At 43.5% G+C, this 12,053-nt stretch overlaps 1 protein-coding gene across 1 annotated transcript in view; it reads right to left on the reverse strand.

Annotated features, from left to right (window-relative positions):
• Nucleotides 1–390: 390 nt before the first annotated feature.
• gabra4 (gamma-aminobutyric acid type A receptor subunit alpha4) overlaps nt 391–12,053 on the reverse strand; it is a 28,311-nt gene continuing 16,648 nt past the window's right edge. The window contains exons 8-9 of the mRNA XM_055034541.1: nt 11,783–12,039; nt 391–9,277 (exon numbers count right to left, since the gene is read on the reverse strand). Coding sequence (XP_054890516.1) covers nt 8,741–9,277; nt 11,783–12,039 — 794 coding nt within the window. The 3' untranslated portion in view covers nt 391–8,740. The remainder of the gene's footprint in view (nt 9,278–11,782; nt 12,040–12,053) is intronic.

Here is a 12,053-nt window from a genome sequence, read left to right on the forward strand (position 1 = left end):
TTTGAAACAAACTGGTCCGAACCAGGGAGGTCCAGAGGAGGCCGCCCGGTCACAAATTAAAATCTCATTAAAGTGGAATATGTTCAAAGCAACCCATAGAGCTGCTTTTGAATGTGAAAGAATGACCGAGCATTAAACGATTCAAACTTCTACATGAGGAAATGGTTTGCACTAAATATGAGAAAGTCTCTTGAGCCATTATGTTGCTGTTGTTACACAGCGTTATTATTTACTTTTAAGACTTGTTGTAAAAGACTTGGCCCTAGAACTGCACTGATAGGTGATGCGGCCACAAATAGTATTGAGTTATTTATTTTTTATGTATTTTTTTACAAAAGGGATGTAACTTTGTTGAACATTTTTCCTCTTGGCCATGAAAACAAAACAACATTGCGTTCATCAAACATGTTTAATGACGTTTCCTCCAAACTAGAGATTGGGACTAATAAATAAGACAGTTCAAAAAAATACTTTGTCCCTCGTTGTGCCTGTCGGAAATCACTTCTGTACAGTGCTGCAGAGTGTTGTCGCATAATATCAAGACTAATCACACAATATACAAATCCATTTCACTTTGCTGAAAAACAACAAAAAGCAAAGCAACATTTTACATACAATTTTAAAATCACATGTGCATCTCTGGGGTCTCAGTTTCTAAAGATGAGTGCAGGAGATGTTAAACGGCGCTTTAATAAATGAGTCTTGGGGAGATGAGTCCTTTGGTGCTGCACTGGTTTTTATTACAAAATTCAGCTGAGATCTGAATTTAACGTGTTGATGCTTCTTTTTTTTCTTCTCCTTATTGCTCTGTATTTTTGGTTTCGTCTGATGCAGTGAAGATAAAAACTGCTGGGTGCTCCTACAGTCATTGTTGTTAGAAGCGAGAGGTTTCGTCGTGACCCCCAGAAACCTTTAGAAATCATGCGTCAGCGCAAACATTTACCAGTGGGAAAGAAGAGAATTTCAGCAGGAATCATCTTCTCTTGGGGGAGAAGATGATTCCTATTTGTGACACATGACCACAGATAGGTGTTCATGTAAAAAAACATAAATAAATAAAAAGTGTATGAAATTTATGTCTTATAAGCAATCGTCACTGGTGATATCTAAATTGTTTGGTAAGTAAAAACACTTTCCAGGCGTTTCACTAGCTACGTTTCCATACTATTCCGTACTATATAACAGCACTTATTGGAATTATGAAAATAAATTTGCGTAAAGGAAACGCCCTAATTTTTTAATTTATTTATTTCTTTTTACGTTTTTGTGCTATGACGAGGTGGTTTTTCATGAGTGCGTTCCATAAAAGTGCGATGGCGACACTTTTTTTCACATCACACGAGTCACGTGAGCAAAAAATGTTACTACTGCTGGAAACGATGAAGAAGACGACAGGAAGTGGTGAGAGGACGCCGGCGTTTCTCCTTCAATGGAAGCACTGCAATTACCAGATTGTGTTTCTCCAACATCAACAGAAAATAAACAATGTTTTTAGGTAAATTTGTAACGGAAGCGCAGCTATTGATGCCTTATGTCAAAACTTGGATCGGGGATGACTTCAAAACCAAACTTCAGCGTGTTACAGAACCAAGTTTGAAAAACAAAAATAAATGATTTGGATTTTCTTACTGATGCACTCACTGACTAAGCTAAACGCTGTTAGCAACATGAGCTAATCATTTATTTCTCTCCAATTTGCACAAAACATCAACACGGTAACTAAACGAGGATTCACAGCCATATTGGATTCTGGGTCAGTGAGAAACCTGCTGATTTTCTCTTAAGTTGTGTTTCTGTTTATTTTTCCAGCTACAAGCTTTCCAGAATCAAGAATCAAGCAAATAACAATGAAACACCAGGAGCTTGAGTACTGAGACAGGCTTGGAAAACGACAATCAGATGTACTAATCAAAGGAGATTTGGAACAGCTGCGGCAGGGTGAAAGCTGGGAAACTGAGGGAGGGAGACTAATTACCGCAGAGGGAGCTGAGTCAAAGGATCTACAAAGCAAACGGGAAAAGGCCTGGAAACCAACAAAAACTAAACGCACAGATGAAACCAAAAGGATGAGATGGTCCAGCAAAAAAGGATTTTTACTACAAATTGAAACTTCTAAACGGAGAACCAAAAACATTTTAAGAAACACAAGATTTTGATTAAAGCAACCAAGAACTTTGTTATTTGCCTCAATCTGTTCAATCTAATCAATGATTGGACAGTTGTTGTTTTTTATCTCTCCCAAATCTATGAGTAACATTATAATGTGAGCACAAGGTTCACCAGTTAGCATCTTAAATATTGCAAGATCCTTGTTGTATTTCATTTTGTTAAATCTTAAATGATAAGGGTGAAAAGTAAACCAACACAACGAGCTGGATATTCCATTCAGCAGGCAGAATGCAGGTACAATTATGACTGGATTTGAAAGAGAAATAAAATAAGCAAAATATTTCAGAATGACTTTCTATGAAGACAGAAAAACTAATTTGTTTAGGTGTAGTGTAGAAAAATCTGAACCCTTTAAAGCGAAACAATCCGAACGCCTGAAGTCTGAAAAAGACAGCTGCAGCACCCTCTAGTGGCTCATTTCAGACACTGCACTCCGCTTCACGTCTCCACAGTCAGGAACTACTTTAAAAAAAAAAGAGAAAGAAAAATAACGCTGCTCATCTCTAAACGAAATGAAAATAAATTGGGTGAGACTCCTGCTCTTTGGATTACAGGCAATGCTCCACACCTTTTAAGGTTCAAAGCTTGATTTAGACGAAAACGGCCAACAACAGCAGTTTCATTGACGTTTAATTCCCACAATGCGAAAACATGACCTCACAAATTGCATCCCGGCCTTCAATTCGTCCAAAGGCAAAGTCCATTTCATCCTGTAAATGGTCACCGGGGGGGCCGAAGTTCATCCCTTGTGATACCGAAGGAGGGGCGAGGCACAGGCCTTCAAAAATATGAACGTGCTCCAAGTGGATTTGTTAAAAGTACAGAGAAAAGGACCTGGTTCCCCACACCCTTTGACTTCTTGGTCATCAGTGGTTTTGACCTTGAAACTCCCTTATGGTAGGTTGCCTCTCTTTTAATGCTGAATCATGAACACTGACCAAATGACCTTGTGAATATATCAAGTGGTGAATATAAGTGACTCTGTGCTTAATCTATTTGGTATTTCATGTTTTTAGTAGAGCAAGGTGGGTGTTGCTTTTTGAGATCTTACAGCCTATCTCATGTTGCCAGTCAAGTTCTGTCAGACTTCTCGCGTAATCAGGCCTGGATACAGATCGACATTAAACCCAATTATTCAAAAGACATGGTTGAGCCAAACTACCATGACGAGGTAGGATGAGAGGAATTGTTTTTCCACATGATGTCAGGTTGATTTGGATAACTCCCTCATTTGAATGCAGTTGTCATTAAAAAAATAAATTTTGTACTCACTGAGGTTATCTTTTCTCCAATGATGGCATTTGATTAATGATGTGAAACATTTACATGTGCCATAAAAGCAAACAATAAAATTACCTTTTAAAAAAATAGACATTTGGAAGGGTGCAAATATTTTTTCACAACACTGTATGTCACTAGAACCAAACGTAAAAGTAAATGAAATTCCTTATTTGCCTTGCATGGGTAAATGCCAAGCAAATCTAGTGGTGAACTGAACCACTAGAGGGCGTGTGAAGCCATGTTTTGCCTCCTGAGTGCCGTGTACAACTTCCATCAGGGACCCACTCAAAGGCAAACTGTTTGACAGTCGGCGCATCAAATTTTCTTTGAAATAAATAAAAAGTTATTCTTGTAGCGACGTTGTATGCCGATCCTCCGATCAAAATGTCAAAGTGAGCATCTTTAATCTGTTTATATAGAAAGAGAAAGAAAACAAAAAAAACCCCACAACCTTATGTTGGCAGCTCCAATCAATCAGGCTCATGCTCAGTGAAATCAGGGAATACAGGGTTATGGTTGGGGCAGCAAATATCAATCTCTTGCTGACACGGTCCTCATTCGTCCCCTGGATGTCTTGTGTTTTCTGAATGGGATACGCTTTTTTTTTTACCCTATCAGAGACAAATACAGAAAAAAAACCCAGAGATCAATGGAGAGCTAATGATGCCAAAATCAATTTCACACATGGTCAACTGCAGAGAGTGGAGTAGTGTGTGGAGGTTCTTGATCTGTACTTCTCATCAACCTCCTGTTGGAGCAACCAATCGATGAGGAGCAACGACCACACATGGACGATTATCAGAGGCAGGAACGAGGTACAAATTGTACCATGAGTCCCCGTCCATGTGACATGTCCGTCAGCAGACGTGTTCATCTGCCAACTGTTCAGTGAAACAACTGGTACCACCTCATTTTGGTTAGTCACTGGCCCAAAATGGAAGGTTTTATGCCATACATGGCCATAAGCAGAGATAACTGCCAACTCCCATCATTTTCTCTTGTTGTGGTTTCTCAACTATGTTTTCTTGAGCACTTACAGCAACACACTACAGTCCATTTTTATAGGCTGCTCAATGACTTCTCTACTTCACCTCCACCAGCCTATTGCAGCAATAGAAGACCAGGGAGGACAATTTACCATCGTCATGTTGCCTACTGCTATCAGGATAATGGTGTGTGTCCTTTGGCCACACAAGAATCAAATTACTGCCAACGGACTCGAGCTTTTGAGATTCTATCAGGTTTCCTTGAAGAGCCACTGGATTTAATAACATACTTCAGTTTCCTGTCTGACTCGGACATGAATGTGAACACTGAGGTAGATCTATTTCCCTGGTGTTGGGTTTACAGTATGGCTGGATGTTATGGTCGAAAAACGTGTCACGAAACAAGCGTTTCATATCAGTGAATATCAATAATTGTTGATTTTTCTTTTATTTAGTTAAATATCTGAAATACTGCCAAACTGATGCTGTGGTCTTAACTGTTTCATCCAGTTTTCACAACGCGTTGATTTTTAAGCAGCTATGAGGCACAGTGACGAAAAATGAAACTGCTGCTGCAAGTTACTCAACAAGTTGTTTCTAGGTAACTAAAGAGCGAGTGAGTGAGTTGACGCCACCAACAGCGCTGAGCTAGCCCTAAGACTTTCCTCCTTTTGCCAACATCCCCCAGAATGCTGTGCGGTTCTGGATAGAAGTCCAGTGAAATTTCTGAGTACTCTATGGTACAGTCAAAGGAAAAAGGGAATAACTGTTGAACGGTCTTTATTTAACCAGAGCAATAGTTGTACAGTCCACAAACAGCGTCTTCCTCAAGGTCTTTTTCTTCTTCTTCTCCATTCCCTCTCCTGTCTTGCGCCGCCTATGATCAGGGTTTAATGTGTTTACTGAAACACGCAGTATTGATGTTGATCATGTGTCTGTTGCAATATTTTTTTATGGTTACTGACTTATTGTCCAGTCCTGGGTTAAAGCGTGGACATTTGATGAAGACATTACATTCACTATCTTATTTCCACATGTGCAGATTTATGAATAAAGTGAGAAAAGTGGAGTTTTAGCTATTAATAGCCACAGGTGGCACAGATCCACTTCCCTACCAGGGTATGCAAAGGTTTTAAAACACACATTTTCCATCTGTACCCTCCATAGGGTTGGAAGTCCACTGATTACAATTTTTCTCATTGGCATAGTCATAGTGTTGAAACTAAAAGAGGAGGTCACATGAAAAAAAAAAAACACAAAAAAAACGCTACTGTTTTAAAGCTGAAATAATTTCAGCAAAGGAGGAAATAGCAACCTCCTTTGCTGGTCCGATTTAATACAGCAGAAGATTTTCCACAACATTGCAGGCGTGTGCTGCAGGCAGACTGCAAAAACCCAAAAGACAAACTAACTTACAAGCCACTTTCCAGCAACATGTGGGAGCTTAATATTGATGAAACGGTACTAATTATAATTGAAATAGTCTGTCAGTGGAAAAACCCTTTTTATGTCGTTAAGCTGCAGGGCAGGTTATTTCACTTATAACCAATATGTTTTCATCAATATTGATAAATTACTCAGTTAAAACTAACTCCCATTTCTTGCTGAAAAGTTACTTGTAAAGACGTTTTGCCTTCTGTAAAGTCGTTTGCACTGGGAACCAAAATCTGCTTTTTAAGGTGTTGTGTTTTTGCAGTGCAGACCGCGAACCAGTTGAGACAGAAAAGTGAGACATCCAAACATTTCCCGCAAGTGTTTTTGCATGCATTGTGCTTCTGATGAAAGCTGACACACCGCGTGAGAATCTCACACCGGCCCAGAACCTCTTCCACACCTGAGAGGAAATCATTTGCTCGACTTTCTTCCGTGTTTAGTGAAGGCGACATCTGAGCGCCGCGTTGCCCATTTCACCTAAACGAGGGATCTATTTTTGCATTGCTCATTTTAAATGAGCATGGCAATCTGGGTCACTGAGTGCTCAAGTGTTAGTCGAAGTCAAACAGTTAATAAACGTGGCCTCGTTCGTCGCGGAGATGTTTAAGAAACGTGTCAAGCGACGGTGAAGGGATAGAGGTTCGCTGGAGTCGTCATCACTTGTTGTGACGCAGTCTGCGGCGAACAGAGCCCTGAAAATAAAAACACACCAAGGGTGCATGCAGACCAAACCAGGATTAGATTCCTGAATCAGACTCTGATCCGTTTGTCTCGAAAGTCCAGAGTTTTTGGGGAGGTCTGAATGCAAGCTTGAGTTCCGGAGCATCCGCCTAAAAACCTCGGTCTCGGTCCGGTTGAAGTGGACTCTAAAACGGATGCAGCCTGACCAGAGACCGTTTCAAAAGCAGGAAGTGAACTACAGAGCAGGACATTCTGGTCAGTATGTTACTCTCTGCTCTGGACCATATCAACGGGTTTGCATGCCGACACTAAGCAAGGAGAAACATAATATAAATAGTTTGAAGATGTTTTACAACTTTGTATCAGCTCACTGTCCCATCGCTGTGGCGCCCTGCAGCTGCTGTAATTTCTAAACCTTTAATAAATGACAAAAACTGAACTAATTTCCTCGTTTGTTTGAACATTTAATCATCAAATGGGATGGAGGGATTTGCTTTGTCCTCTCTTGCATCTCGATAGAAACTAAACTGTTCATAGACTTATATCAAGCTAGAAAACTTACAAACATCAGCAATTTTCTCAGCTTCAATTTAAACCATGTTTATAGAAATCTGGTGAGAATTAAAGGCGCTGCGATCATTTTTGTGATTCCTGCTTATCCTATGTCTCACCAAGTATTTATTTAATTTTTGTCTAGTTTCTAGTGCAAATACCTCAGTAGTTAGTTTTGTCTTATTTCAAGTACTACAATATCTGCACTAGAAACTAGACCAAAAACACTGGAGTCATCTGTTTAGCCTGCTGACTCAATCCCGGATTAGGCGAAAGATTACAGACGTACAGACTCGACTTTATGTGGTCTGCGGCCGCATTGGATATGAAACTCACTCCGGTTTCCAAACGTCCAAGTCGGAATTTGACCTTCCGCTCCTCTCAGGATTTCTTCCAGCAGCGCAACATCTACCGCGAGTTGCAAGGGAACCATCTCTGCTGACACAATTCACGCAAAACCTCACCTTGAAGAAACCAAATTATCCTAACTGTACGAGCTGCAGGAAAATGAAGCGCAGCCATCTAAGTGACCAACAGCTGCACTGATAATAAGGTAACATCTGGCTGCCTGAGACAGGATGAAACCCCATCCAGGTGTCTGGGTTGACGACGCCCTTGAGCGGGTTCACTAACACCGTTACTGTGTCTCAGAACCTTTCTGTGTCGCACAGCAGATGGTTTCCGGCAAAGCTTACTTTTCCCCTCACACTATGATCTGCTAGTAAATGTCTTTCCATTCTCTTTGTTTTTGTTTGGTCATGTGAATTTAAAAAAAAAAAAAAACACATTTTACGTAATCAAAGTATGAATCTTGGCCAGACAGTGAAGAAGCTTAAACCCTCCTACTGTAAGCACGTCTCCTCCGCTTCCTTCCTGATTTATCCCCACATTTCATCTTGTTTTTTTTTTTTTGTTTCTCTCTCTCCGTATTGCTTAATCCATCTTGTGCAATGCAGATACTCCACACGGAGGTTGGGCGCAAGAAGCTTTCGCCGCTCATCCACTTGTGACCGGCGCTCCTCTAAGCCTCGGTTCTGAGGACTTTCTCATCAAATTTCTTCTCTTCAGCTTGACACCCGTTTTCCCAGGGAGCATTTAAGACCAACGCAGATCACTTTGTGCTCTCCGATCGATTTAATCCTTAAATCTACTGGCACAACAGTGCATCAGGTTTGTACATTAAATATAAATCTGTTTAGCCTAATAAATAAATATTTATATATGTATATATTTTACATTGCGGGCGAGGTTCAGTTCCGATTGATGACATATCCAAGCATCCCGAAAGGTACAGGGTACAAAAATAGGAAAATGACAAATCCCCAGTCTTCCTCCAGGCCGCATGGATCACCGGGCAGTTGGAGACCTTTACAATCGGACGAGGCAATGTGAAATAGAAAGAGGACGGTGGAGTAATCCAGTGTGCGCATGTTCTTTCCTAAGCCGAGTCAGTTTGTCCTAATTATAACGATTTGTTTCCATGCTTGTGGTCCTTCAGCAAATGCCTGGCAAACGCGTTCTCCAGGATCCCTTGTTGACGGATGAGCACACTGAACTGTCTGGTAAGAACCAGCAGCGTGTTGTTGTTGTATCCACGCTAGAGGAAATCACAATGAACCTCACAGCCAGAGTGAGATTTATCCCCCTTTGGCCACCACTGTGTCTTTCGACAGGTAGACCACCCAGTAGACCATGTTGAACGCCCCAAAGGACACCGGGAACAGGATCCGGGCGTATTTGTCAATTTTGCTGGTTCCGCCCATGCCGGCGGTGGTCGGCTGGGAGCACGGCGTCTGCTTCTGCTCCGGCTTGTTGCCCATCATCTGGATGCGCTCCAGCTTGGGCCCGAGCAGGTGCTGCAGAGACGCCGGGCCGGCGGGACACCGGCCCGGCGTCCCCGCCATCACGTCTGGGGTGGACGCCGCGGGCTGAGGCGTGCCCTTCACCAGCTGTGCTGAGGACGAGGCCACGCTCAGCAGGCTCTCGGACTTGGGGCTGGAGCGGGAGAGGGTCGAGGAGCTGCCGTTGGCGCCGCCAGCCAGCGCTCTCAGCTGCCTTCCTCTTCCCAGTCCTGAGATGTTGGTGGTGGACTGGGCTCTCGGCTGGCCCGCTGGGTCTTGGTGTGAGACATAATTCATGCGCTTCCTCAGGGAGCCGTTGGTGTCAGGAACTTGCTGTGAAGGATGAGAGAAAGTCTTGTCAATGGGGCATTTTCAATATGTTCTTACTTTACGTGGAGGCTAATTCATGAGCTAAAAACACTCTTAAGAGACACATAATATCTTTTCATTGTTCCAAAACACCCCAAAAATATAAAACATGAGAACTCTTGTAATCCTGTCACACAACGTTGTTTCTTTCTCCATTGTTTACTCTTTGCACAATGCATAAGCCTTAACTCACTTGGCCTTGGCTAACCAAAGTCACACTTAACTCCACCCAAAACACCTTGGAAATGCCGAGGCATGCTCTGAAACGCACCTCAACAGGCTTTCACACTTAGTGCAACCTCTGACCTTTTGGCTCCGGTCCTTGGCAGGTGTCTACAGCACAGGGAACCAACTCTCAGCCCAATCGGAAACTCCATCAAGTGGTAATTTATCTGTTATTCTTTGTGTCAAGTGACATTATAGGTTTTGACTGACCGCTATAATGCGATTGCTCCACTTGGGGTGCCACTAACGTCTTTGTGTACATCCCGCTCATACAGCTACCGTAATAATATTTTTATATAAATAAGAACCTACAAAGTGAATGGTTTCTAGAGCATATGACGCTTTATGCTTAACCGGACTGGATTGTTTCAGTGAAAAGTGGATCAGGCAAACATCAGCCTGGTGCTATTGATCAGATTACACCCTCCACCCCCCACCACCACCACCGCCGCTCCGCCTCTGACACAGATGGCGGACGAAAGGGCGTGTGCATCACAGATGTCACTTAACGAGGATTTCACTCATTTCACACAGGCTTAAGACAGAAAGTAAGTAGCGCTTGCATCCGGGAGGTAATGCAGTGTAGCATCAAAGGAGCTTATCCTTCGAGAGTTGATGTTTTTTTTTTTCCCAAGCGGGGAGAGAGTGATGCCGGTACTGAGGCATTTGTAGAAATAATCCAACCCCCCACCCCAACTATCCACTCTGAAAATTGAAAGGATCCGATATTATTATATTGTCCAAAGCATGGCCGGGGATGGCTGCGCGCCTGTGTGTGTGTTGGCTTGGAAAAGCCAGAAGCCTGAGAGCCTAAACCCATCAACGACCCCCAGGCCCGTGTGCCGGGCCTCGGACTAACGGGGCCTTCTCCTCTCTCTCCCTGTCGAGGAAACCGGCACTAATTCTCTCTCTACCCCCCGCCGCCCCGCCGCCCCGCCGCCCCGGCTCCCTGAAACCTATACAGATGTACCAGGGCTCCGTTGCCGTGGCAACCTGCTAATCCACTGAAGTGCCGTTGTCACTGTACCGCATTCAGGCACGATTACGCCACGCTGCGATCTGGACCGGAGGGGGCAACTTAAAGTGTTCAGTGTAGAGCAGGCGTACTGTACGCGCTGCCGGGTCGTGTCAGCGTCACCGATCAGCTAACAGTAGATCTATATATTTAGTGTTGATGCTGCAGAGAGATTCACACACTACACACACACACACATGCACACATGCACGGGGAAATGAGCGCCCTTCTTCTCGCCTCCACAGCTGAGTATACTATAAAAACTGGGTTTTAAGAACACACAGAATCTGGCAGTAACTTTGTGGTGTGTATTCAACACATTCAATATGTGTCAAATTGCTACAGTAGCCACATGGCCTGCTCATTGGTTCTGATTGACTTGTCAGCTCCTATGCTGCTCATGCACTCTGCCTCGCAAAAATAATCCCACCCCTTGAACTTAAAGGGCCGGCATCATATGTGCTCCAGTCGCATTGTGCCTTTTTAAACCACAACCAAGAAACTATGTTGCCTTCAGTAAAAATGCTCTATATGTCAAATATGACTTAAAACAATTCAAATTTGTAAATTAGCATCTCAAAATTGGACCTCTGTCTCTTTAAGAAGCTGCTGCTCTTTTTTAAACTCCGCCTTCAGGAAGTCATCACAACGTGGCTCCTCTATTAACCCTTTAACGTTTTTACCAGCGTTGCGCTGAGAAGTAGCTCCTGCAATGAGATTAGCTGATTCTCAGTTCCACCCAGTGTTTGCCAATTGCTATTGGCTAGTCTGAAGGAGCCGAATGGAAGAAGTCTGCTCTGTGAGATGAAAGCTTCACAGAGCTGGGAAACTGGAGCTTCACCTCAAAGGCGGAGCTCGGTCCACCAGGCGGTTTTTGCAGACGAATGGTTACATGCATTGAATTAGCAGAATGAACAACCAGGCTAAAAGCAAAAAAAACCTGCTGTGTGAGCGCAGGCGCAGATTCAGAGAATATCACGTCCTGGAATCAGGACGTGATATTGATTCAGCTGCAAAATCCTCTATGCACACAAGGGCAAAGCTAATTATTCTCAAGCACCCTCTCTTCACGTCATTCGAGGGTCCAGGCTAAATGCCAGCTACGGAGAGCCCATGCGATGGGGTAGGCTGCCCGAGAGCCCCCTGAGGTAAAAACGCGATCAAATTATTGAGCCGGCCTGAGAGGTGCAGAGGGAAAATAAGAAAAAGACAAACACACGCCACCTCACCTGCTGCACTTCCTCTGCGTCCTTCACCTTGACAGGCGTGCTTTGGGGCACGGGGGGACACTTGCCCGGCTTCTTCTTGGCCCTCTCAATCTGTGCGTTGGTGAAATAGTTGACGGCAGCGAACTCGATGAGGGCAGAGAAGACGAAGGCGAAGCAGACGGCGATGAACCAGTCCATGGCGGTTGCGTACGAGACCTTGGGGAGAGAGTGGCGGGCGCTGATGCTGAGTGTTGTCATGGTCAGGACGGTGGTGATTCCTTACAAATAAAAC

This window comes from Poeciliopsis prolifica, unplaced genomic scaffold (genome assembly GCF_027474105.1).
Source record: "Poeciliopsis prolifica strain line A6 unplaced genomic scaffold, Auburn_PproV2 SCAFFOLD009, whole genome shotgun sequence".
Taxonomy (NCBI): domain Eukaryota; kingdom Metazoa; phylum Chordata; class Actinopteri; order Cyprinodontiformes; family Poeciliidae; genus Poeciliopsis; species Poeciliopsis prolifica.